Source organism: Strigops habroptila, chromosome 8 (assembly GCF_004027225.2).
Source record: "Strigops habroptila isolate Jane chromosome 8, bStrHab1.2.pri, whole genome shotgun sequence".
In the NCBI taxonomy this organism is placed as follows: Eukaryota; Metazoa; Chordata; class Aves; order Psittaciformes; family Psittacidae; genus Strigops; species Strigops habroptila.
This window is the reverse complement of record NC_044284.2, coordinates 55909198-55932662: the sequence shown is the minus strand read 5'-3', so window position 1 is coordinate 55932662 and position 23465 is coordinate 55909198. Positions and strand designations below refer to the sequence as shown.

General features: G+C 35.9%; 1 protein-coding gene across 2 annotated transcripts in view; it reads left to right on the top strand.

Annotated features, from left to right (window-relative positions):
• The window catches only part of FAF1 (Fas associated factor 1), a 170009-nt gene that overhangs the window by 94626 nt on the left and 51918 nt on the right, over positions 1–23465 (top strand). For both annotated transcript variants that reach the window (XM_030496205.1, XM_030496206.1), the window contains exons 9-12: positions 15693–15788; positions 17294–17420; positions 18360–18423; positions 19324–19405. In XM_030496205.1, the coding sequence (XP_030352065.1) occupies positions 15693–15788; positions 17294–17420; positions 18360–18423; positions 19324–19405 (369 nt within the window). The remainder of the gene's footprint in view (positions 1–15692; positions 15789–17293; positions 17421–18359; positions 18424–19323; positions 19406–23465) is intronic.

Genomic DNA, 23465 nt, shown 5'->3' with positions numbered 1-23465 from the left:
AAAGTGCAAGCTATCAATTTCAAGTGCTGCTTCTCCCATAAACTGTAAAGGGTAATTGTGTTGCAGAGTAACTGCCACATTTTATCTCAAAAATGTCAATTTCAATGAGTTTGCAAGTGCATTGCGATCTTTTACAATAAGGACTTAAAAAGCTGAATTCATTGCTGGTATAAGACAAGCACCATCAACTAAAATTGCATCAGCTTTTATGAGGAGAATTCGAACCCATTTCAGCATAACCTATTGTAATCAACCTTAGTTTTGTGGGAAAGGCTGGTAGCAAATTTTGAGGCTACTGTTAGTAATTCATTCAATAATAAGTTCTATTGTCATTGGAATTTTAAAACGTATGAGCACCAGCAGAGCTATAGACATAATTATTTGTCATCTTTTACTGCTTTCTTCTCTTCCAAGAGATTGACAATGTTTTTAGCTGTTCCTGCTTTGAAACTCATAGACATGATAGTTATTTTTTATAAACATGTCATTTTTAATAAACTCATTAAAAGAAGGGGAGTTTAAAATTAGTAAACAAGGACTGAGACTGCTACTTCAATTTACCACTTCAACATTGCTTCCGATTTCTGCCTTGGTATTGACAGAACCTGCAAATCAGTGTGATAGAAATGACCATATGTATAGGGAGGATACATATACCATATGTATATACATATATATGCGTATGCATTGGTAGGATAGTTCAAGGCAGTCTAGATCCCTCAGGTACACCATGAGACAACGCGCTGGTGAAGTATATTGTATATATCATATAACCATTCCACCTCTCCATCTTACATGCACAAGAGCTGGATTGGAGGTTTTTGTGTCCCAGCAGCAGGTAGCGAAGTAGAGGTAATCTTCATTGGAGGGAGTTTTTGCAGGAGCAACAGTGGCTTACTTTCTCTGAAGCACCTAGCTATGGACAGTCACTAGCCTACAGAGTCACTGAACATTACTAGTTAACTCTGAAGTAGCCTCTTTCTTCCTTCTGCAGGTATGTAGGCTGTTTACCCTCTTAACTTCTCTGTGTTTGATGCTCAGCTGGGCTTTCTTCCAAACCCAAAAGTTATACATTTTGCTGTGTGGTAGCAGCACCTTGTGTACATTAAGATATATCCAGATTTCATAGGAGTGCTTTTGCTCTCATTTTTAGAGATCTACTCCTGAGATAACTCCTACTTAACAAGCTGGTTTGAAAATATGCTAAAGAATTGCCTTTGCTGATCAAATTACACTCAGAAAGAGTTTAACCTACAACTGTATCCTTAATCCTCTTTAAAAAAGCTTTCATTCTTTGCACTTTTAGAGCTTCACCCTTTGTACCTTTATCAAATACTGTATTGTCACAGAAACATCTCTGAAAGGTGTTCTGTCTGGTGGAGCAGCCCTGCAGCCTGTTTTTGCTTCAGTGGGCAGAGTTCCTTTTTCAGTACTCCTCACAAAGGGCATGGTTTGGCATAAGGCAGTAGGTGCTGAGGTTCTTGGAGTACTCAATTAAGAGAGACTTCAGATTCAGTTAACAGGAGTGGTCTTATTTAGGTGCTCTAACTCACCTTGCAGAAACTAAAATATTTATTTCAGTGCCAAGATGTTATACAAGGACTACATTTACTTCATGCCCTGCTGAGAGAAGCTAGCAAGAGCTGTTATCAAAGACTCCTTTTCTCCTCAGTCATTTAATAGTAGCAGCTTCTCTTTTGTGCTCTCAGAGAGCAGAATAGGAAGTGATAATCTCCTTGGAATACAGCAGACACCTGTTTGATAAGTGGTAATTGCATTATTCCTGGAGGATTATCACAGTGGTGCTTGTTTCTTTGTAATGAAACTCCACTATAGAAGCAGAGCAGAGCTTCACTAGAAGATGTATGAAAATCCGTTGCAAAAGATTGAAGGTGTTTGGGACTCTGTAAACAGAGTTTCACTTTAAATGAGTTTATGATAAGTGGGATCACTGTGTAATAGCAGAAGAAAGCTATGTAAAATAACAGCATCACTTCTGTTGTTTTATATGTGAGGGAGAATGTTTGCTGTTGCTAGACTTCACCAGGGGTTTGTTCTAGTTGTATGCAGAGCCTGATGTAATAGTCTCAAATGCTTCCTTTAAAAAAACTGGTATTTAAATAACGCTGTATTAGTCCATAGGTAACCTTTTAAATGCTTAGAATTAAGCAATCTGGTCCTCTATTGGAAGTTTTGGTTAAAGTCCAATAAACTGTTGATAAAACATGGAACCAAGAAAATATTAGTTGATAAATCTATTTTAGACGGGTAACTTCCTCTGCCAAACAAGAGCAGAGCTCTGTTTTCAATACTGATCACGGGATTGGATTCCTTTTCTGAATGGAGTTACTGCCCAGTGGTCAGAACATAGACCTGAGGCAGATTTGTATCTCTGCAGACTTATGACATTTAATAAAACACTTTACTTAAGCAAGTCCAGCCTGCTGATTTCTGAGAAGAGGCCTGAGATTTAATGCCAAACTTTCATAAAAGTCAAAGAAAAGTAGCTACATGGCCTCAACTGGATTTCAATAGAAACTGGTCACCTTATTTTTGTTAAATGGCTAAGAAAATCCATTCTAAAATGTTGGGAATGTTTCATGAGGTCTCCAGTTAGAAAGACAAGACCCTTTATAAATGCTTAATTTTTTTGTTATTTATGGTCTTTATCTTTTGCTTGTCACACTTGAAACTATTGTACATCAACCAAGCACATTCAATATGTATTTATGCTGAATGAAATAAATGTATTTTTTGCTGCAGCCATCCCAGCCCAACAACTTACCATTTAAGAATACTAAATTATTTTTTAGTATTAATAAAATTTATTGTTTCAAGTTTTGAAACATGTCCTTTAATTAAGACGGTTATGTACTTTGTGCTTTTAATTTTACTGATGTAAAAAGTGTTTCAATTTATTCCAGGTAAGGGAAACAGAAGCTCATTTTTAGAAGCCAGTAACACCATATTTTCAAAAGGCTAACATTGCAAAAATCCAATTCCTTGGACAGTGATATCCAGGAAGAAGAGGCAGCATAAAAAGCCTATCGATGTTTGAACCATTTGTTGAAAGCAGTGTTGCTAGCACAACTGCTTGAACTCTGCCAAGGAATTATCTAGTGCTGGAAACATATCCAGGCACTCTTCTGTTTGCCATCCAAAGCATTGTACAATGTTGTGAAGTAAATGGCATCCCACCATAGACCAGAAACGTGCCAAGTATTTGGCTGATACTCTTTGTGAATACAAAGCAGTTTCCAAGATGTATCTGTGAATATCTGTGGGCAATATGTGATCTGGATGAACGAAGTAATGAATTTGGTTTATACTGTTGCTTATTTCACTTACAATTGTTTCTTACCTTAAAAATCTGTTTAATGTTTTTTTTATCTCTCCTGAATAGCAAAAAAAAAATGCAATTTATGATCAGACTCAGAACAAAAAATACTACTATACCCTTTTCTATGGCAATTACATAGTCACTTAAAGAAAATATCAGAAACCTATCAGACACTGTGTTTCAACACAGAAGTCACAAATGAAACAGGACAATGTTAGTACCTTGCTTACTTTTCAGCCTTTACACTGTGAAGAATTTTCAGGAAAGGAAATATGGGAAGACAGATCAACTCTGTTTAGTGTTTTTGCAGTTGTTAGGAGTCTGAATCTATGTTAAGTGCAGCTGAATTTTTCACAGTCGCCATTTGAGTATCAAAAGTAAGATTTAACAGTATCACAAAATACCATAACCAGACTGCAGAGCATGTGACAGTCCACAGAGAACTGATGGATGAGTGAGTGCTGGTGCTTTCCCACGTTTTCAGGTACTAGAGGGACTCTCATCCTTTTCCTTACAGACCTTTTCTTTTGTTTACCTTGATCCTCTCATTTGGCAACATGAAATGGGTGAATGCTTTGACTCCTGGTATTTGTTGTCACCCAGAGGCAGTCTCTCTGTAGCTTGGGAAAGGTTGGGAATCCCAGTTTCTCGATGAATATCACTCTATTAGTTGTAATAGGTCTTGTTGTGGTGAGAGAATATTTATTTTCAGTTCCTGAGACATTCAGGAATGTACAGTGAGTTACAACCTGTTCCTGGACATGTATGCTTTATACATCAATTCACACAGGTGTACTTATTAATAAACTCACTTAACCAATTTACATGCATAAGTTTTAACCACTGAGTAATTAGTGAAAGCATTGCCGAGGAACTGGAAATTTGGGAAATGTGTCATTATTTGCATATCAGTATAAAGCAATTACTAAATTAAAGAGTGCACGTTGTGACAAACATGAAGCTCCTTTACTGTTGCTTTGTCAGTGCACATTAACATCAACTTGATGTGAAAGCCTGGCTTTCTCTGCATGAACTAAAAATCCTAAGGCAGAAGTACACAATGAATCACCCAGAGTTTGGAGGCTAGCATGCTGAATTGCCTTGGGGTTCAGACTGAGGAAAGAAAAAACTGATGTAAAAGACCATTGAGAAAACGTATCAGTGGAAAGTAATTAACTCAAGATCCACAATTAGCCTCATGGTCTATACTTAACTGTGTTCCAGGTCTTTCAGCGATCGTTTAATTCTGTTACCCTGTGTTTCAAATAGCTGCAAATGGCTTGGCAGATTTTTCATCCTTTTTAATATTTACAGTTTTTGTCTAAGAAGAAGAATGAGCTCTGTAAGTGATCACGGGTATTTATTTCAGTCTCTCAAGTATATCTCTTTCTAAGTAGAATCGGTTGTACAAGGAAATATTATTTTCCTTTTGTTTCCCTTAAATATATTTATGGTTTGAAGCAACATTAAGTACTACAGTATCGGTCCTTCTGCTTTAATTCCTAACTAGGCTTAATCAAATGAGAGCTAATCAAAACCAGGGGTGATTTTCTCTTTCATTCAGCTAGCAAATGAGAGTGATAGATTCACAGTAGTACGGCTGGTGATTAACAGCAACCGTAGCAAAAATTGGCATGTGTGTTCAACCAGTGTACCAGAGCTGGGTGTTCCCAGAGGAACAGGCACAACTTTTTCTCAAGCTCATACAGAAGCTCTCAGCAGTGTTTTGTGAAGCTTGCTTTATCGTGGTTGTTACTGTGAGCCCAGCACCCCTCGTCCGTGTCTGAAAGACACAAGTTGCTTGCTCACTGTGCCATGGACTCTTCTCCAGCCTCCCTCTTCCCACCCTGGGTGCCGTTTATCCACAAGTCGATTGCAGAGCATCTTCACCACGCTGTTGCCTTCAGCACCGTGTGTAAACATCTCCCAGGCTTGTGCCTTTATACTGCAGCAGAAGGAATAAGATATGTATGTTTAATATGTTGGAATAAACCACAGAGGAATTTTTGAGAATTAAGCAAAGCAATCTAAAGATTGTATTTTTTAACTTTATTAATATTTATGACACTCACCTTTTTCAGTTCAGATCTTTTTTAACTTTTGGGTTCTGTCTCTTAACTCTATAGCATTCTTTTGTGATCTTAATCTTCATTATAGTTCGAAGACCTACCATGGGAACATGACTGAAATCCTTGGAATGAATTTCCTACAACTTGTGTTGACAGGTTTAAATTACGTACTCTGACACTGTTCTTGTGCCTGGATTAGAAACTTTTTTCCAAGTTAAACCTGCGATAAGTAATTGTCACAGCGCGCTGGCACAATGCTAATTTGAAGTGACATGTCCAAACTGGCCTCCGTAACATGAAGAACCCTAACAGGTGTGAGGGGTGGATCTTCCCATGGGCCCTGCTGAACTTCTAACAGGGGAAAAAGAGTAGAAGAAGTGAAATGAACCTTGAATAAAGCTGTCAGCAGTAATTATCTCAACAACACTTTGTGAGGAGTTAAAATAAGCATTGCTGATTTATAACCTGAACACACTCCACCCTAGAGATTTTTTTTCATCCAGTTAGTGTTTAAAATGAAACGTTCAATACCTGTCAAGATTTTTTTTTTTTTTTTTTTTGTATTGAAGATGCAGCAAGAAAATGAAGTCATTTTCCAGAGGAAGTTAATTTCAAGGGCTGTCAAAATTTTTGAACTCTTCTTTTAATTTTAATATTTGCACAACAGTTTAATAAAACAAACAAACCTAGAGCATATTTGACTCTTTTTCCCAGCTAATGCTATTTGATGTGAAAAGACGAAGTGGCTGATGTTGAATTACATCCACTTTTTATTGTTGTTCAAGGAGGGATAAGGGTTTACGTGGTGGAAGATGAGCTTTGGTTGGTTGATTTATTTGTTTAAATTAGGTACTCAACTTGAATACCAATGCCTTGACCAAGAAGAGGAGGCCTTCAGTTCCATATAGTGAATCTTTGAGTCTTGTAATTAATTTCATGGTACAAATAAGCCTTTGTTTCAGTAAATTAAGGGGAAGAAAAAAAGCATTTGGTAGACTTTTTTTTGTGAATTACAGTGTACCTTCATTTTACAGTGGGACACTTTTTACAGTGGTGACACTTATTTTATGTATACGATGTATTTCAATATGGATAGAAGTAATTTTATCGTCTGTTACTACTGAAAGAATACTTGCTAGCTTTGAGAAAAGAGCAAAACAAATTATAAACATTAATTCACAGAAAACCTTTGATCTCTTGAAGTTTTAAACATTACTCTTGAACATGTGGGGATTCTGAAGTCATGTATAACTTTGACTTTGTGAAGATTACACACTGAAACAAGATAGATTATTTAATGTATAATTATACAGCGATAAGTGATGGGATTGGATGTGTTGAGCACTTATTTGTTCCCAAGGAATTTGGCAAGTGTTTGAGCACAACAGGCTGCCCACGCATTGTTAATAATGCTCAGTTAAACACTGAGAACTGGAGGCATGGCAAGAACAACCTTATATGAAGGATCTCTTCTGTAATAGCATCATTTTTCTTGACATGATGAGACTCTGAGTATCCTCAGAAATAGCATGAGTTGTTTAGGAGTCCACCACCTCGTTCCTGCATGGATTGGTTTCTCTATGTTTGGGCCTCCAACTAGGAGAGTTGAGTGATTCTCCAGAGACTATCAGATGGCTCCACAATCTTGAAGCCATCCGATATTCTCTGGAGAATCACAAAAAAATGGCCAAAGAGTTCCCACACTCCTTATTTCCCCTGATTCAATGTTCATATTCCAAGGGCTGTGCTAGATGCACTTAGAAACCACACTGTTTTCTTCAACTGTTTGTATAATGGAGAACTTCCCAGTCTTACATTTCAAGTGTGGAAGTAAAGCTTCATCTGCCATCATTCACTTGCTCTACCTCTCCTCCCTCGCTTTTACACTTGGATTTTTCCCATATGCCACATTAACTGCTACCTCCCTTTCACCACAGAAATATTCCTTGCTTTATGTTTTTCTCACTTCTTTAATCTCAAAAAGGGTAGATTGCAAAAGGAAAACAGAAATGCTCGTGAGCTGGGAGCAGGAGCCTTACCTGTGGAGTAGCCTGACCAGTCTTACTCCAATGGTAAAGAAGTAGAATAATTTATTTTCTGGGTGTTTCAAATACATTGTTTCATAATTTGTTCCTGTGTCTTTTGGGAGAGTAAAGTTAGGTTAAACCGGTCTGCAGTTCCCTGTATCACCCTGAGATTCTGACTTAAAGCCTGAGGTCCGAGGCATAAGTCTGTGCCTTCATAGAATCATAGAATGATAGAATAGTTAGAGTTGGAAAGGACCTTAAGATCATCTAGTTCCAACCCCCCTGCCTTGCTGAAAAAGTATTTCTCTCTGATTTCCTGTTCTGCACAGTTAATATGATAATCTTTTTGAACAGGGAACTTAATTTGTCTAGTGAGGAGGGATAGATGACATCTTGGTAGGCTGGGAGAAATTAACTTGTTTGAATTTTTCTGAGATCAGCCCATCAAGAAGAGGAGATTAGCAATGATGAATATGCCGTGCAGACATCTAAACTGAAGTCTGTCTAGACTAAGAAGCGAGAGAATTTCTCTTTTATCACAACGTTACCTACCCTGGCTGAAAGGATAGAGAATGGACTGAACCTGGAAGATATGGAAAGCTCCTTTGCAGGAGCCATGCCATTCAGCCAAGATGTAGAAAATGGATTGTTTTGTATTGTTTATTACAATACTACCCTTGGTACACTTGGCCTATGAAAGCATTTGACCCCTAATATGCCTTGTATCTGAACTCAGCTAGTAGTACCATATGCATATGGAGTGTAATAGAAAAACTAGGACAGAAATGTTCCTCTCAAACTTTTTCCTCCTTCTCAAACTTCATATAGTTGTCTTCAAAAAAGACCATTTCCCCCCCCTTCCCAGCTTCAATGAAATGCGTTCATACAGACAGATATCTGTAATGTCATTGTAATTTATCATACTCAGGGAATTAGCTTAGGCTTTAATAAAAAGTCAGATAACAGAATTGTAAGTTTAGTATGAAAACTGAAATGCTTCATAGAGCTCCTCCCTCGCCTCTCTATCCTTACTCCTTCTTTTACCTGATGAGGGGTGAAAAGCATCATAGTAATTACTCCAACAAGTAAAAGGATCAAATTATATGGTAGTGAAATTTTCACAGCGGAGACACCTGCAGTCGCTGAGTATTTTGCAGCGGGTACCTCTGTCTTAGGTTATTTTGAATAATTGAGCATGGCATGTTTGTTTCTTTATACATTAGCCATGTATCAGTGAGTAAACCAGTAAATGAAAAAGCTAAACAACTCACATTTTGAGCACAGTGAAAGTGCTGTCACATGGAGTATTTGAACCAGGACTAGGTTGCAGTCTGTAGGCAACAGTGCGTTCATTTCTGATTAAGAATTTTTTGTGTGCTATATGGGGATTATAAATCTCCTCATGTGTTCAGCCTGCAGTGCAACCTCTAGAAAGAGCTTTTGTTCAGCTGATCATCTCCTGATTTATAAATATTGTTTTGGGATATCATTTCCATGTTTGTTAATATATTTATTTCTAACAAGAAACTGCAGCTAGCTAATATTGGCAAGCTAGTTATGGCGAAAGTACTAAATAGTAGCCACAAATACATAGGTTTCATAGTTGGTATGTATTGCAATAATAATTATCAAGGGTGGTTAGAAGTGTTTAGTTGTGGTAGAATTCCCCTTGGTAAAACAGCTCTGAATCAAAGACTCTTCAAGCTTAGCATGAACTTCTGTTCTTAATTAATTAGATAACTTTTTACTCACAATGACTTTACAATGTTTTTAATAATATCTGATTGTTACTTGCATAGTGCTGTTGTTTCCAGTGCAAACCAAAGCTTTTTGGGTTTCAAGATGTTTGTATAATCTCTATCGAAACTTGACTTCACAGGGCGAGTAATAATTTTTTGGGCATATTTTTCTGGAGATAACCTTTTCTTCCTAAGCAGAGCACTGATTTTACAGTGGTGACAGTGAAGGCATAAAACATTCTCTAATATTGAGACAAGAGCTACTGCAGTTACTGACTTGTGGAGGTTGTTTATCTAGCCAAACTCCATATTGCAACATGTGCTAACAGCAGATTTATTTTCAGCACAGATACTCCGTAGGCTTGATTTTTTTTTTTCCTCTTTCTCAACAAGGGGAAAACAGGCACCGTCAGTCCTCACCAAAATAAATAGATACCTAGAATGTTAAGTATAATTCTGGAATTGATTGGATGTGGTGCGCTAAAGATACTGCATTACAGAGGGATGGATGGGAAAGGCACTGTGCTGGAGGGATCACCTCATTGCCTTGGGCTAATTATAAGAGCTACAGCAAACAGAGATGCTATCTTGAAAGATTTGGGATAAGGTAATGTGAGTGTTCCTTAACTGCTTCAGATGATAAAAACTAAAAGGCTAAATTATGCACTTTGTATGCTAAACTCACCCACCCCCACATTTGAATATATGCAAGTTTTAATCCTACCTGTTCAACATTGTAGAGTCTGAAAGGAGGCATTAGAAAGTGTATATCGCCTTGGCAATTACACATGGAGTGACATCTTTGGGAAGCTGTCTTTGTGGCTTCTTCCATCCAGCTATGCTAGTGAGTGCAGCTGGAAAGCTGGAACTATAATTTCACCTATTTTTCAGGATGCTAGAACTGGAAGGCAGGTTATTAAGGTTATTATTTCTTTTGACTAAGATACTACTAGCTGACCTTGAGTAGGACTGGGAATTAGTCTGCTTTTTATGGGAGATTTATGAAGGAGAGTCAAGTATCAGAAAACATGCTCTTTTTTTTGTAAACCAGGATTTTGTTTGCTTACCTTATCTCTGAGTATTAAAGGCAGAAAACATGGATTATTTTCTTTTACCTCAGGAGGAAATCCCACAATGAGAATTCCTCCATTTAGCTTTCTATTGAAGCGGATTATGTACAGCCAAGCATAATTCTGTATTACAAGCTAATTCTGTAATACAAGCTATTACAGCTAATTGAATAATTTGACTGATTCATAGCAGTCAAGTGATACAGCAATTGCATTTCTTTTTATGATCTTTCTACTTTTTACTAAAAATACAACAAGTATGTCCACTGCAAGGTTTTTATTCTGGTTTAAGTTTGCCGTTGTCAGATAATGCCTGTTGCTTCACTTGCAGTGCATGAGCAAGTGAAATCTGGCATCATTGATAGACTCCTCTCCTTTGAGTATGGATCAAGTGTTCTGTGGATTTTTTTCTGATGCTTTGTAAGATTTATAGTTTGACCTTTGAATTTCTGAGAGCAAATGATCAAAGTTTATGTCCAAAAAATGTATTGGAAAAGAAAATACTTTGCCCTGGACAAATACCACTCCAGGAAGTTGGAAAGAATTTTTCATATGAGTAGCTCAAACAATAAAGCTAGTTACCCTGTTACAGGGTAACTGAAATTGTTTCTCATTTAAAGTGGCCTTTTAAACAGTTAAAAGCTATTTTTTTTAAACTGACATAGTACCAGGTAATACCACTGAAGGGCTACATTTAATAACTTGCCTTGGTTAGCAGGAATAGTGGTAAGAGCCTATATGTTTAGATAGATGTGTTAATGTACATTAAAGCAAATCAAATAAACAGAACTCCCCCACGCTTCAAAGCCTCAAAACTCTCACTCTCTCATAGCAATCAAATACTTAAGAAACAGCACAAAATACATCAATATTCCTACTTTCCCTAAACATTATCACTTATGCTTGCTTGTTTTCAATGCTTCTTGTTAAAAAAAGCTACATCCTTTTAGAGAAGAGGAACCCCTTGATGACAAGTACCCTGTGAGCAGCGCAGCCTCTCACGTCATGCCAGAGAAGGTCCATTACGTATCTGTAGCTCTTGTCTTCTGCGAGGTGACATGTTTTGCAGACTTGTCCTGAGAAACGCTGGAGTTCCTGGGGAAGTTTTCCTGCTGCTGATGACAGCAGTAGGGAGTTTGATTTGCTCCAGACCTTGCTGATATGGAAGCTGTTCTACTAAAGATAGTTGACTCTTTTGGCAGGTCATTTTCCATCTCATCCCTCTGGAAAGACCATACTTTACAACAATAAATACCAAGAGGATAATAGCAGACAAAATGGATAAGTCTGTAAATGGTGTGCTTTAAGAGCTTGCCTGTTTTCCTACCATAATTTGTTTCCTAAAGTATGTGCTGACTTAAATACAGGCAGCTTACTGGCAAGAAGAGATGTCTTAGCTGTATTCAGATTACTGGATTGCTGGAGAGACTTGTGTCTGTATTTATATGAAGCAAAGAGTGAGCATTTCCAAAATGACTGTGATAGTTGACGAAGAGGAAGAAGGTCCAGTTCTTTACAGGTTATTGCTTTCAGCTGGCCACTTTGGATGTCCAAGTACATTCTATAAAGTATTAGAAAGCTCTTGGAGCTTGCCTTCATACTTTCCTCATTAGATACGGTTGCCATTAGAAGCTCTTTTGAAGTGCTGTTTTTCTCCATCAGTGTGTGGCCAAGCATAAGACCAATTTGTCATATCCAGTTACTACTTTCCTGGTGCAGTACACCGAGCTTATAATTTTGTATCAGCATTTCTCAGTGCAGAGAGAACCACAGCTGCAGTTCTCTGCTGGTATGATTCCTTCATGATCTTACTATGGTTTTATCTTTGTCATCTTCAGTGTCTTGATTAAATACCTCTGGACTGGTACAAGAGACTGAGTTTGCTCCTCCCTTTATAGTTTCAAAGTCTGCAAAAGTGGGAGTTCAGTTGTGCCAACAAATTCTAGAAGATTGCAAGCTTGTGAGATTAATGGACTCGTAATTTTTTCCTATTATTCTGAGAATGTGATGGCAGCACTCTGGAGTTACATGTTCTCAGTTATTTCTTTCCCTGCTGCAGGCATACTTGTATCATGAAATATTTGAAAAAATAGTCTTTTTAGATTGTTCTAAAAGATATAATAGAAGCTTCTACATAAAAATTGTATTTCCTAACAGGAAGAAGAATCTGTTGTTTAAAACAGCTGGTCTTACTCCAGATTTGGCAAATATTTCTAGGTTGACCTGGGAAGTTATTGGCAAAGAATCCTGCACATTCAGATCAGAAAAGATGTTGCCTAACTTCATCCGCAATTATTAATGCTGGCAATTGAAATGCAAATCATCTTACACTGAACATTTACAAATAAATTCAGTGTCTTACTGTTGGAAAGCACAAGTGAGCATTAAACTCTTCTTTTATCTCTCTAAATTGTAAGGTTTGGTAGCAGTCTTTCTTTCAGTTAAAATGTATTTCAAGTATCCTTTGTACACTTTTAGTCCAGGTTTTACCATTACTTTTTTGCATATCAGTAGCAATCTGTTCAATATTTCTACTGTCTCCTAAAAGGATTCTCCTGCTGCAACTTTCCCTGGGACGTTTCAAGGCTTCATTTTTATTGTCCTTCTCCTTAAGAAGAAGGACGATAAAACAACTGTTTAAAATAGGAAGCCAAATAGGAGATGACTTAAACTTTAAACAGGCAGGAGTAGTCTGTACACACTGTTGGGCAGAATATCTGGCTTTTCAGTATCACCTAGAGTTACTTCTTGCAAGTTGTTTTGCCTATTTCTGATTCTGTTTCACTTTCCGACTCATGTACCTTTCATCTCCGAGACCTTTTGAGTAAGGGTTTGCACATGTGTACATTTACTGCCTAGAAAAATGGACTAACCTTATTTATTTTTGCTTTTATGTATATTTATTTCCGAATCTCTCTCTAGCTCATTATTGGTGCCGAGTAATCTTTTGCTTAGTGTTTAGTTTTATTATTTCCAAAATAATAAGCTTAAGCTTCCAGGTACAAGAGTCTCTCTTGAGAGAGTTCTCTCTCCTTTATCTTAGAATGAAGGCAACTTAATTCTAGAGAAATGTTCATGCTGCTAGATAATTTTGAAATGAAAGGCAGAGCTTCTATTTGTCCTAGCCTTTTCTTTATGAAAAAAAACCTTCTTAAAAAAAAAAAAAAATGCTAAAGGGGAGGGTGATTTCTCACAAAAATGTGCACAAAAACCCCAACATTCCAGCAACTGTCTGGAGAGTAGGATGAAATGTGCTCTGATGTTGAACCCCTTCTGCTGTTAGCTCATTTTTGAGAGACGCTTTGACACTATAATATAGGGTTGCAAATTGGAATTGCAACACCCTGCTATTGGGCCAAGTGATGAAGCAGCATAATAACTGCTTGCTTGATCTTACCACTCTTTCTTTAATGTGTATGTAAAAGATATCGGGAGCCTTTCCAGGCATCTGTCAGAGTATTTGATGCTGTTAGATAGAGAACTTCAGTCTGTGTGTGGTTAGTGTGCGTGTGTGTATGTTTTACTAGTATTTTATATAGTGTGGTAAGTACAGGGCAAAGTTTCAGGTTTTAGAACAGTTGGGTTTTGTTTATTATTAAAAGCTTATAAAAATACTAATTAAACTGGTGGATTATTCTGTACAGAGAATACAGTTCTTATGCTCTTGTCACAGGAGTTTTATAGGTAATTGGTCTTGACCTGTATGTCGTCTTTAATATTTCATTTGCTCCAGAGTATTATTGCTCACTTCCTTTAAGATGATAGCTGGGCTTTTTGTGCAGCTAAACTTCTGTTTAACCTTGCCATGAGAATGTGACAGTAGGCTAGTTCAGACAGGTTAACATTCATTTGGTAACCAGCCTGCCTAATCAGCCTGCTTCAACCTGCAGCAAATTAAATCTTTGTGAGTTCTAGCAGACAAGTGGTAAAGTCATTCTGAATTATGTATAAAAATAAATGGGGTATTTTCAGTGCTTATGGTAGTAAATGAAGTGTAAGGCTTATGATTTATTCTTGGATTTTTGTTGAAGGTGATTGCAATTTATTTTACCTTAATGTTTCTGCAGTCTAATTAGGAGGATGCTGTATGTCTGAAATACGTAATGTAAGTCTCTCTATTCTGTGCCCTGCAAAAATAATAACAACTTTTATAGTATCTAGAAAATCTTTTTGTGTCCTCTCTGTGTTTCTTCTGAAGGAACCATTAGAAACAGTATTTTAAACATACAGCCAGAACTATCTTTCTCCATGTCACTAAGAATTGTTCAGCATCAGATATTTTGTCATTGCCAAAATGAATCAGCTATTTTATTTAAGACCTATTCACATTCTAAGTTTAGTCCATGTATTATGAAGATAGGGTTTGGATGCTTCTGAACATCCGACTTGTGGTCATCATCCTTGCGTGACCAGGACTGTTGGGCTTTCCAGAAGGGGTGGAAGGCCGGGTGTACACTTACGCTGTGTAAAGAAAGGTGTGAGCGGTGCTTGAAATGTAACAGTGGCACAGATAGCTCTGATCATAGGGTGGACAATTCTCATTTTTAATCATATTGAAAGTACATTTTTAAATGCAATGTAGGACCAGATTTTCAAATGTAATAGTTTTGTGTTTGCCGGCATTGAATAATCTTGTCTTTCAAATCATAGAATGGTTAGTGTTGGAAGGGACCTTAAAGATTATCCAGTTCAACCTGCCCTAAATTATGCTTTTTTCCATTTTCTGTCTTGTTAGTTTTAAAAAGTTGAGATTTAGGCATACAGCAACACGCAAAAGTGCTGTTTCTGGTGGAACTGGTTAACAAGCACCTATCCTGTATATGCTGACTGCAATTTTGCTAGTGCTGTTGGGTTTATGTGTGTTCTTGTTTGTATGAGAAACATGGCATGTGCCTTTGACATTAATAATGACCAAGACGGAGATGAAATGTTTGTTTTAGTAGCCATTGTAATTGTGTCTTGTACAATGTTTGGTGATAGTGTTCTTTCAAGGTAATATTTTTTGTCAGGGTGAAAACTGTTTTTAATTAGTTGTATCAGTACCTATCATTTTCACTTTAACATTTGCTTATTGATTAGAAAGGAAAAATTTACATTCACTTTATCAAAGCATACAACTGTAAAAGTTACCACATATAAATGATGGTTCAAACTTCAGTACTGATGTAAGAGAAAATAACAATTCAAGTCAGTTTTGAGGTTGCAGTTCCATTTAGCTTGTTTTTATACTCTGTGCATACACACCTGTAAAACTCAATTGTTTTGTCTTCGAATATTTTTATGTAAGAAATCACTAATTTTTCAGGCTTCCTTTTTCAAGTTTGTATAATTAATCCAGTCTTCTGCAGCAGTCTGCAGTTTGAATCTCTGAACATCTTTAAAACAAAAAAACCCCCAGCCTTCAATTGAGACTATGCTTTAATAAATGGTCATTGCTTTGTTTGTAGATGACTCTAGCTGTATCGGGACTGACTTTTCCTTGCCATCGACTTACAGTTGGAAGGAGATCTTCACCTGTACAAACAAGGGAACAGTCAGAGGAGGTAAGAACACCAACTCTTTATTACCAGTATACTCTAGAAAGAAGCAGGGAAAGCTCATTTTGCGTGGTCACTGTTCCTTCTATTGTCAGTAGAATTGCATCATAAAAGAATCAATATACAATTCCTATAACACATAATTGTGACAAAGTAAGGAGCGGGGTAAATGAGTCATTAAAGAAAAAGACAAAAACCGAAGTAAACAAGCACAGTAAGCATTGAAAAATGCTCCAAATTAAGTAGAAGGTTGAAACATTTATTTCTTATAATACCAGAAAGAGATGTTTGCAGTTTGTATTGTTGTTTCTAAGTATTGAAAGTTTGGGTTAAAGTTTCCAATGCCTTTGTTCTTCCACAAAATGAATTTAGTATGAGCAGTTTCCCATTTTCTACACACTTTTCTTACCATTTTGTTTAGAGAACCGTAGTACATAAGGTTTATCTTGCTGCATGAAAAGGATGTTTCAATCTGTTCAGCTCATTTAAGTCGACAAGACACGGCTGTGAGGTACAGTCAAGATGCAGGCCTGCATATATGCTATTGGGTAGCGTTAAAAGTTAGAGGATGGTCAGACAGTGATGTTCTAGCTATACCTGAAAAACTTAGCAGGTTAAATAGAGGTTTATTGTTTTCTCCTGGGATCTCACAGCATGTCTATGTATCGTTGCTGCTTTTCTTCATTCTTTCAGAATGATTTTACTGACTTTGTTCACCCTGTAGAACTTTCTTGATGGCTAGATCATTCAGTAAAAGGTCTTTATTTGAAGTTCTTTATGTGTAGCTGTTGTAGAGAGAGATCCAACATGTTTGGAGCTCTTTGCTTCTCTTGTCCCTTGCACACTAGAGCTGAAATCTCACATTCCATAATACATTTTGTTGCACTTTCAGATATTCATGTAGATTCGTGTAGTTCACTGTCAAGTGCAGCTGGAATAGTCATTCATGAAATGAAGTAGAATTGGAGATAAGTTCATGCTGAATAGTTTAAGCCAAGGTTTTCCTGAGCTATTATGTTTCAGAGGACATGAAATCCAAAAGATCTGACATTGGGAGTTGGAGGCACAGATTAAAATAGGATAGACAGGTGTCTTTCCAAGGAGTGTCCGCCACCATGCAAGTATTGCAGAAGTAGATTGTATGTCTCAAATTATTGATAGTGTGGCTTTTCTCACTCTTTCTTATGCAATCAAACCAGCTGTAGTAGAGGGAAAAAAACATAAACTTTGGATAAAGTTTGCTCAGCTATGTGTATACAGTTGAGAGACAGTTTCTTAGTTATTTAGTAATGCATTTTGTCACATAATATTGCTCTGTCAACCAGATTTCTGTTAAAAATGAGGTCTTATTTATAAAAAGCAATCTCATAATTTGTATAAAATGGTAAAATAAAATGCAGCATATCAAGTGTTTTTATAGAAACATGTAAGTATTTTTCACTGTATTTCATGTATTTCATTTGATGATGTCTCTAATAGATTTGATGGTTGATTTTTTTGTTTTTATATAGCAGTGCACAGATGTTCATATGGTTAGTGACAGTGATGGAGATGACTTTGAAGATGCTACAGAGTTTGGAGTTGATGATGGAGAAATGTTTGGAGTAGCATCATCTGCCTTGAGGAAATCACCAATGAGTAAGAGCTAATAGTTAATTTACAATTAACTGGTGATTTTACAGCAGTAGTGAAGGCAGAGAGTTATGATGGGTCTTTATAACATGAAACAGGAAAAGTGCCTTTTGATAGGAATGTTAGAATTATTCCAGTGGATGTATCAGATAACTGTACTGCAGACATAATTGGCAACTATGAAAACATCTCCCAATGGAGGAAGATTTTTAACTGTATGGGGGTTTTTTTTTTAGTCGGATAATAATTAAACTCAGAGAAATGATGATCTCTAGCCAAATGTTCCTGTAGATAACTAGATTTCCACTTTCCTGTTAGGAAAATTCTAAAGGTTTTAGCTTAAACATATTGTAGTGATTAATATTTTTAGTTATTTATATTAAACAAATTACTCAGTGATTATTTGCCCTTAAATTATGAAAAGGATTGACAGGAGCCCTCAGTTCTTTCCTATATGAAATTCTATATACTCTTTCTTTACTTCAGACTTGCATTAGTGTTAGAAGTTTCTTGACAGCAAATATATGTAATAATATGGAAAACTTTTTAAAATTATGTATAGGGAGTTTAAAAAAAGAAAAAAGAAAAAAGAAAAATAACTAGCAATATAGTGGGTCAAGCCTTTCAAGCCAGTCCATTCGTTTTAATGTATTAAATTAAGTCCAGAGTGTTAACTCTGAACAAGTGATACATTACACTGGACCTGAGGATTTTACTGTTTGGAAAGCCTGAATATACTCATGACAGTGTATGGAAATTTCATGTCTTTCCAGAGGTTCATAGTCAATAGTCGTTCATGAAATTTATATGGTGTCTTGGTAACCACTTCAGTAAGCTTTCGACATAAAGAAAAATCTATGAAGCAAATGAGCTTGCATATTAAAATCTGTCTCCATAATGTTGCATATATTTTATGCTTTTCTTTTATTTTTTTTTTTTTTTAAGTGCCAGAGAATGCTGAAAATGAAGGGGATGCCTTATTACAATTTACAGCAGAGTTTTCTTCAAGGTAAGGTTAGCCTGTTAACCCTTCAATTCTTGTTACAAACGAAGTAAAAATTAGTAAATAATGAAAATAAAAATAAATCAATTCCTAATCTAGTTTATTTTAAGCTTAACTTTGTTAGAACTGTTTCTGAAATAAAGATTATTTCTCAGTCCAAGTTAGAGTGACGGTTTCTTGCTGTGTTTAATTTGCCACTAATTAATATCATTACTTAATCATGTAAGGGTCCAGAAGGATGATAAAGACTCTGATTATATATATTAATTTTAAGATAATAGACGGGAACAGAAAAGCTGAAGCCAATTAATATTGAAAAAGATATACAAAGTTGCAGTAAGGGTTTTGCCAATATGAAGTGGTTGGATAAATCTCTACTTTTAAAACAATACAGAAATGCTGCTTTTTAAAAAAAAAGCTTTATACCACCAAGTCATACATTGTTAAACAGTCGCCATGTTTATCAGACAGGTAGGAGCTGCAAACTAATGCACTGCAAAGTTTGTGCCTTCTGTTTTCACTGCTCTGTGATGAAATGTTCATTTATATATGTGAGACGCATGAGTGTGTAATACAAGAAAAGCTTCAATTAACCTCTAAGAATGCAATAAAAAGAGAAAATAAGTAGCGATTGAAAAATTATATAGAACTTAAGGTGTCTAAGTATGTAAACAAAGTTTTTATGATAAAATTTGTAAGGTGGTAAGTAGTCAGTTACTTAAGGCTTTTGAATACTGGGAGACAGATCACTTCGGTGTATTTCCCTTTTGTCCTTTAAAAGTGTAGTACTTAATCTTTCTAAAGTTTTAGCCAATGCATTATATTTACAGAATATATGAAGAGGTAGAATATTGAAACTGCATATTCTTAAATTTTTTTATTAATTTTAAATTTTATCTCAAATAGATACGGTGACTGCCATCCAGTTTATTTTATTGGATCATTAGAGGCTGCTTTTCAAGAAGCCTTCTATGGGAAAGCTAGAGATGTAAGTGTGTATTAAAACTGCTTTATTTAATATAGGGGAGAAATGGAAATTGCTGTAAACATTTTGTCTTTATTTTTAAAAAGATTACTACATTTTGGAGTTATCTAGCTTTTATTGTTTGTGAAGAGTTACACTCATTTAGTTGACTGACTCAAATACTTACCGTGGTTGTTGTTGAAATTACAGTGAATAACTTACCATTCCTAATCATTCAGACTGTGTTTTTATTGGAATCCTTTAGTCATCAGAGCTATTTCTTTTTCTTCCCCCTTCACCCCCAGCCCCTTTTCTTCCCGAAATAATGGTGTCCTAGCACCAGATAACACTGGCTTGCGAGTCTTGTGGTTGATAAGTTCAACACTGTGTGTTGGTAACTCCTTTGAAGGGTGACTAATGAAATTGTAAATTTGAATTGAAAGGTCTCTGAAATACAGTGTGCTTTTCCCCCCCCCCCCTTTCCCCCTTTAGCTGCCAAGTAAATTCCAGTACTAAGGTTTGGTTATTTAGTTTTCCTGTACATCCAGCCAGACATCTCAAGTTTCTGTTATTCCATGCACAGTTTTCAAATCAGTATTTTAATAAAACTAGAATAGGGATAGTTTATTTAAGTTTTGGTGACTTGATTCACTACAGAGAAACCTAAACCCCTGCATAATTGAGCATAGAGAAAGCTGAAACACAAACAAGAAAATCATGCTGTTTAAATTTACTTTTTGTTGTTGTGATAGCTATTTAATTTTAAAATGAAGCATGTTTTGGCTGCCTGTGCTTATTCATGTTAGCAGAAATAGTTATATTAGGCACTGTTCTGGTAAGTGTGCACTATTATGAATCTACACTATATAGCTTAAGTTAACACATATGTAACATGTTGTGCACACACTTGAAATTCAGTGAATATTTTCATGTCTGTGTGCAGATTTCAGAGCATAAATAGACACATAATTCAGTGACAAAATATTAATTTGCAGCAACTATTAAAGTAGACCTTAATGCTGATTTCAGAGAAATCATATTAATTCAACAAGACAAGTGTTTGAGTTAGGAAGTTTGCTTTGTGTCATATTATCAGAAACGGTTGGCAGTGTATTGGTATAATAATGGACAAGAGCCCATTAGGAGCTTTCATAAGTGTTTTTTATTCCTATAAATCTGAAAGTAATGCAGTGCAGTTACTTACATACTTATAATAACAAGTACTTAAAGTACTTCTTATACTGCTTACATAGCACATCTGAAAATCATGTAACTTTCTAAAATTTTATTTTAGAATGTATTCAGACCAGTTCCTCCTCAGGATAAATTTATATATTCAGGAGAGTATTCTTTTTGTGGCTTTTTTCTTAATTATTTTTTTCCAAATATTGCCTAATTTTTGAAAGCTCTCCCTCCCAACTACTCTCTGAAATGGCATTATTTTTATTGTAACATTCTGACTTTAAACAAAGGTATGAGAATATATAAATACCATTTAGTTTTACCCCTTTTTTTTTTTCCTATTACAAGGTGGGTCTTTCTCCATACTGCCTCCTGGAATTCATAATTGAGGAAAGGGATACATGATGTTTTTTATAATTGCACTTCATAAAGTAATTCAATATGTATATCAGTATAAGAAAAAAGCTTAGAAGAAATTGCAACCTGTATGTCTTGTCTTCTAATTTATACTATGGAGGGCACTTAATTTTACCAGGGCAACAGATGAGCTTCAGGCACCAGCATTCTTCACTTGAAGTGAGAAATTGAGTTCCAAGAGTAAATAAAAACAAGATTGAAGGTTTAAATCCTCTGCTAGGCTTTTTGAACTTATATACTCATTAAATGTTTATTGGAGTGGTGGGATTACGAAGGATTTGAGTAGCTTCATCAACTGGTATATACTTAATCACTAAGTAAAACACTACATTTGATAGAGTGTTTCTCACGATGCCACACTCAATCCATCTTAATGAAAACCGCTTCAAACTGATTTAATTTGAGAGCACTTGGCAGCTTGAGTGCTCAGAGATCTTAGCCTATTCTTGACAAATTCTCAGTGCTGTCCAGAGCAGAAGGTGCATTCTATAGTTAGGTCTAGTGAGACAGCCATCAGCTATAATTTAATCTGTACTGTGGATACTTTTTCCCTCAAAAATATTCCTATTATATATGAACTTGAAGCCTTTTTGCAGAAATATTTTAATTTGGTTTATTTTAAGAAAATTAACTTATGTAAAAATATGTGTTTTAAAACATGTTATGGGTTAAAATTCTTTTGAAGAAAGTTCATGTTGCTCTGTTAAGTTTTAATGTCTTTTCATGTGTTGCAAAGGATGGTAATTCATCATTTTTTAAGAAAAAATTACTTGAAAAAGATATACCTTGTAAAAAAATTTAGATGTTTGTCTGTTGGCTATGTTTTTCTTAGCTTTTATTATTGTAGCTTCTCATTTCAAATCTTTAGATACTTAAGATTAACATTCATGATGGGTATCTTTTTTCCTTTAGAGGAACTGCTACTTTTAAGTAGGAGAGATGGGATGATGTTCAATGTAGGTCTAGTTTAAAACCTGTATATCTCTTTAGCACAAAAATACAATAGCCAACATATAGAGCTTCGCTTTTTACAACCGGTGTCCTTGGCAATGAAATCCCCAGCTACCTCCTGCAGCCTGATAGTTCAGGGCATTTGTGTTTGTTTCCAAGGCTTATTGTATATATAACACAAGAAAATATTTTCCTTAGTATTTTTTAAATTGGGTCAGGAGGAGAGAGAAAGAGATGGAGGTTTATTAAATTAACAAGTTCCTTCGTGCAAGTCCTTCTCTACTTATTGTGCCAATTGGAAAGAAACATTTCTGTGTTACATTAGTTTATGAAGAGCAAGCTTAGTCTTGCTCAAGTAGCTAGACTATCATAGAAATAGCTAGACCTCATGCCATGGAAGAAATCTTACAATGGACGGTTTTAAACAAGATGTTTTGGGGGAGGTTTCTGTGTGACTGGAAGCAGTTTGTGGGTACCTTGTGTTCTGAAACATCAGGGAGTTTATCCTAACTTAGGGCAGTGCTGTTATTAATACAGGATCTGAATCACTATATTGAATCTCACTGAGCTATTTACTTGAATAATACTAAAGTATTTTCTTTTATTAGAGCTTGTTTGCCTTTTCATTTTTATAGGTGGTCGCTACTCTTTTATTATAAGAAAGAATAAAGACATCTGCTTTACCTTTTCAGGAGCTCTTATCTTTATATACCTCTGTCAGATCACCTCCTGCTCCTCTCTCAACCTTTCTGTCCACTGACTTTTAATAAATATGTGAAACATCTCTCTTAGCACAGATTGATGTTGTCACCTCAATATATATTCCTTCATACTGAAAAATGAACCATGTTTTTCTCCTTCTTGAGTTCTGTCTTTTAGGTTCAATTTAGTGGCAGCACCATCCCTCTCACATATGGGTACTTTATTTCCTGAATACCTAGAAGAAAGTATGCTCCTGCCACATTCAAATAAAAGCTTTTTTTTTTTTTTTGGTAGCAGACTATTCCTTCATACAGAGCTTTCTGTAGTATCATTTTTATCTGTGTAACTTAGAAAACTGCCCCTTGTAATTATTTCAGTTAATTAAGTTCAAGCTGAACTCAATACAGAGAAAAGATTCATAGAGATAATTATTCTGATAGAGCACATTACAGAAACAGCATTGATTACTCTCCGGTTGTCTTGTCTTAGAAGAGAAATTTGAAGTCTGTCCTTTAGTTGCTAACTTGAGTGGAGGAGAGAGGTTGTTCTGAATCCCAATTGCAGGACAGCTTTTTGATTTAGTCTTTGTCATCTTTTTTTCCCCGTTTATTCCCTAAATAATGCAGACTGATGCCAAGGAGCACAGCTTCACCACCACCTTGTACTTTGAGTCCAGGCATGTTTCAAATCAAGTCAAATTGCTACTCCTACATTTCATAAGGGGCTTGATCATATTGTGAATCCTAGATGTGCTTTGAAAATGCACCTGTAGTTGAGTTGTCTGAGGGTTGCTAGATGGAGAAGTTACTACTTTACTGCATGGTCTGGTTGA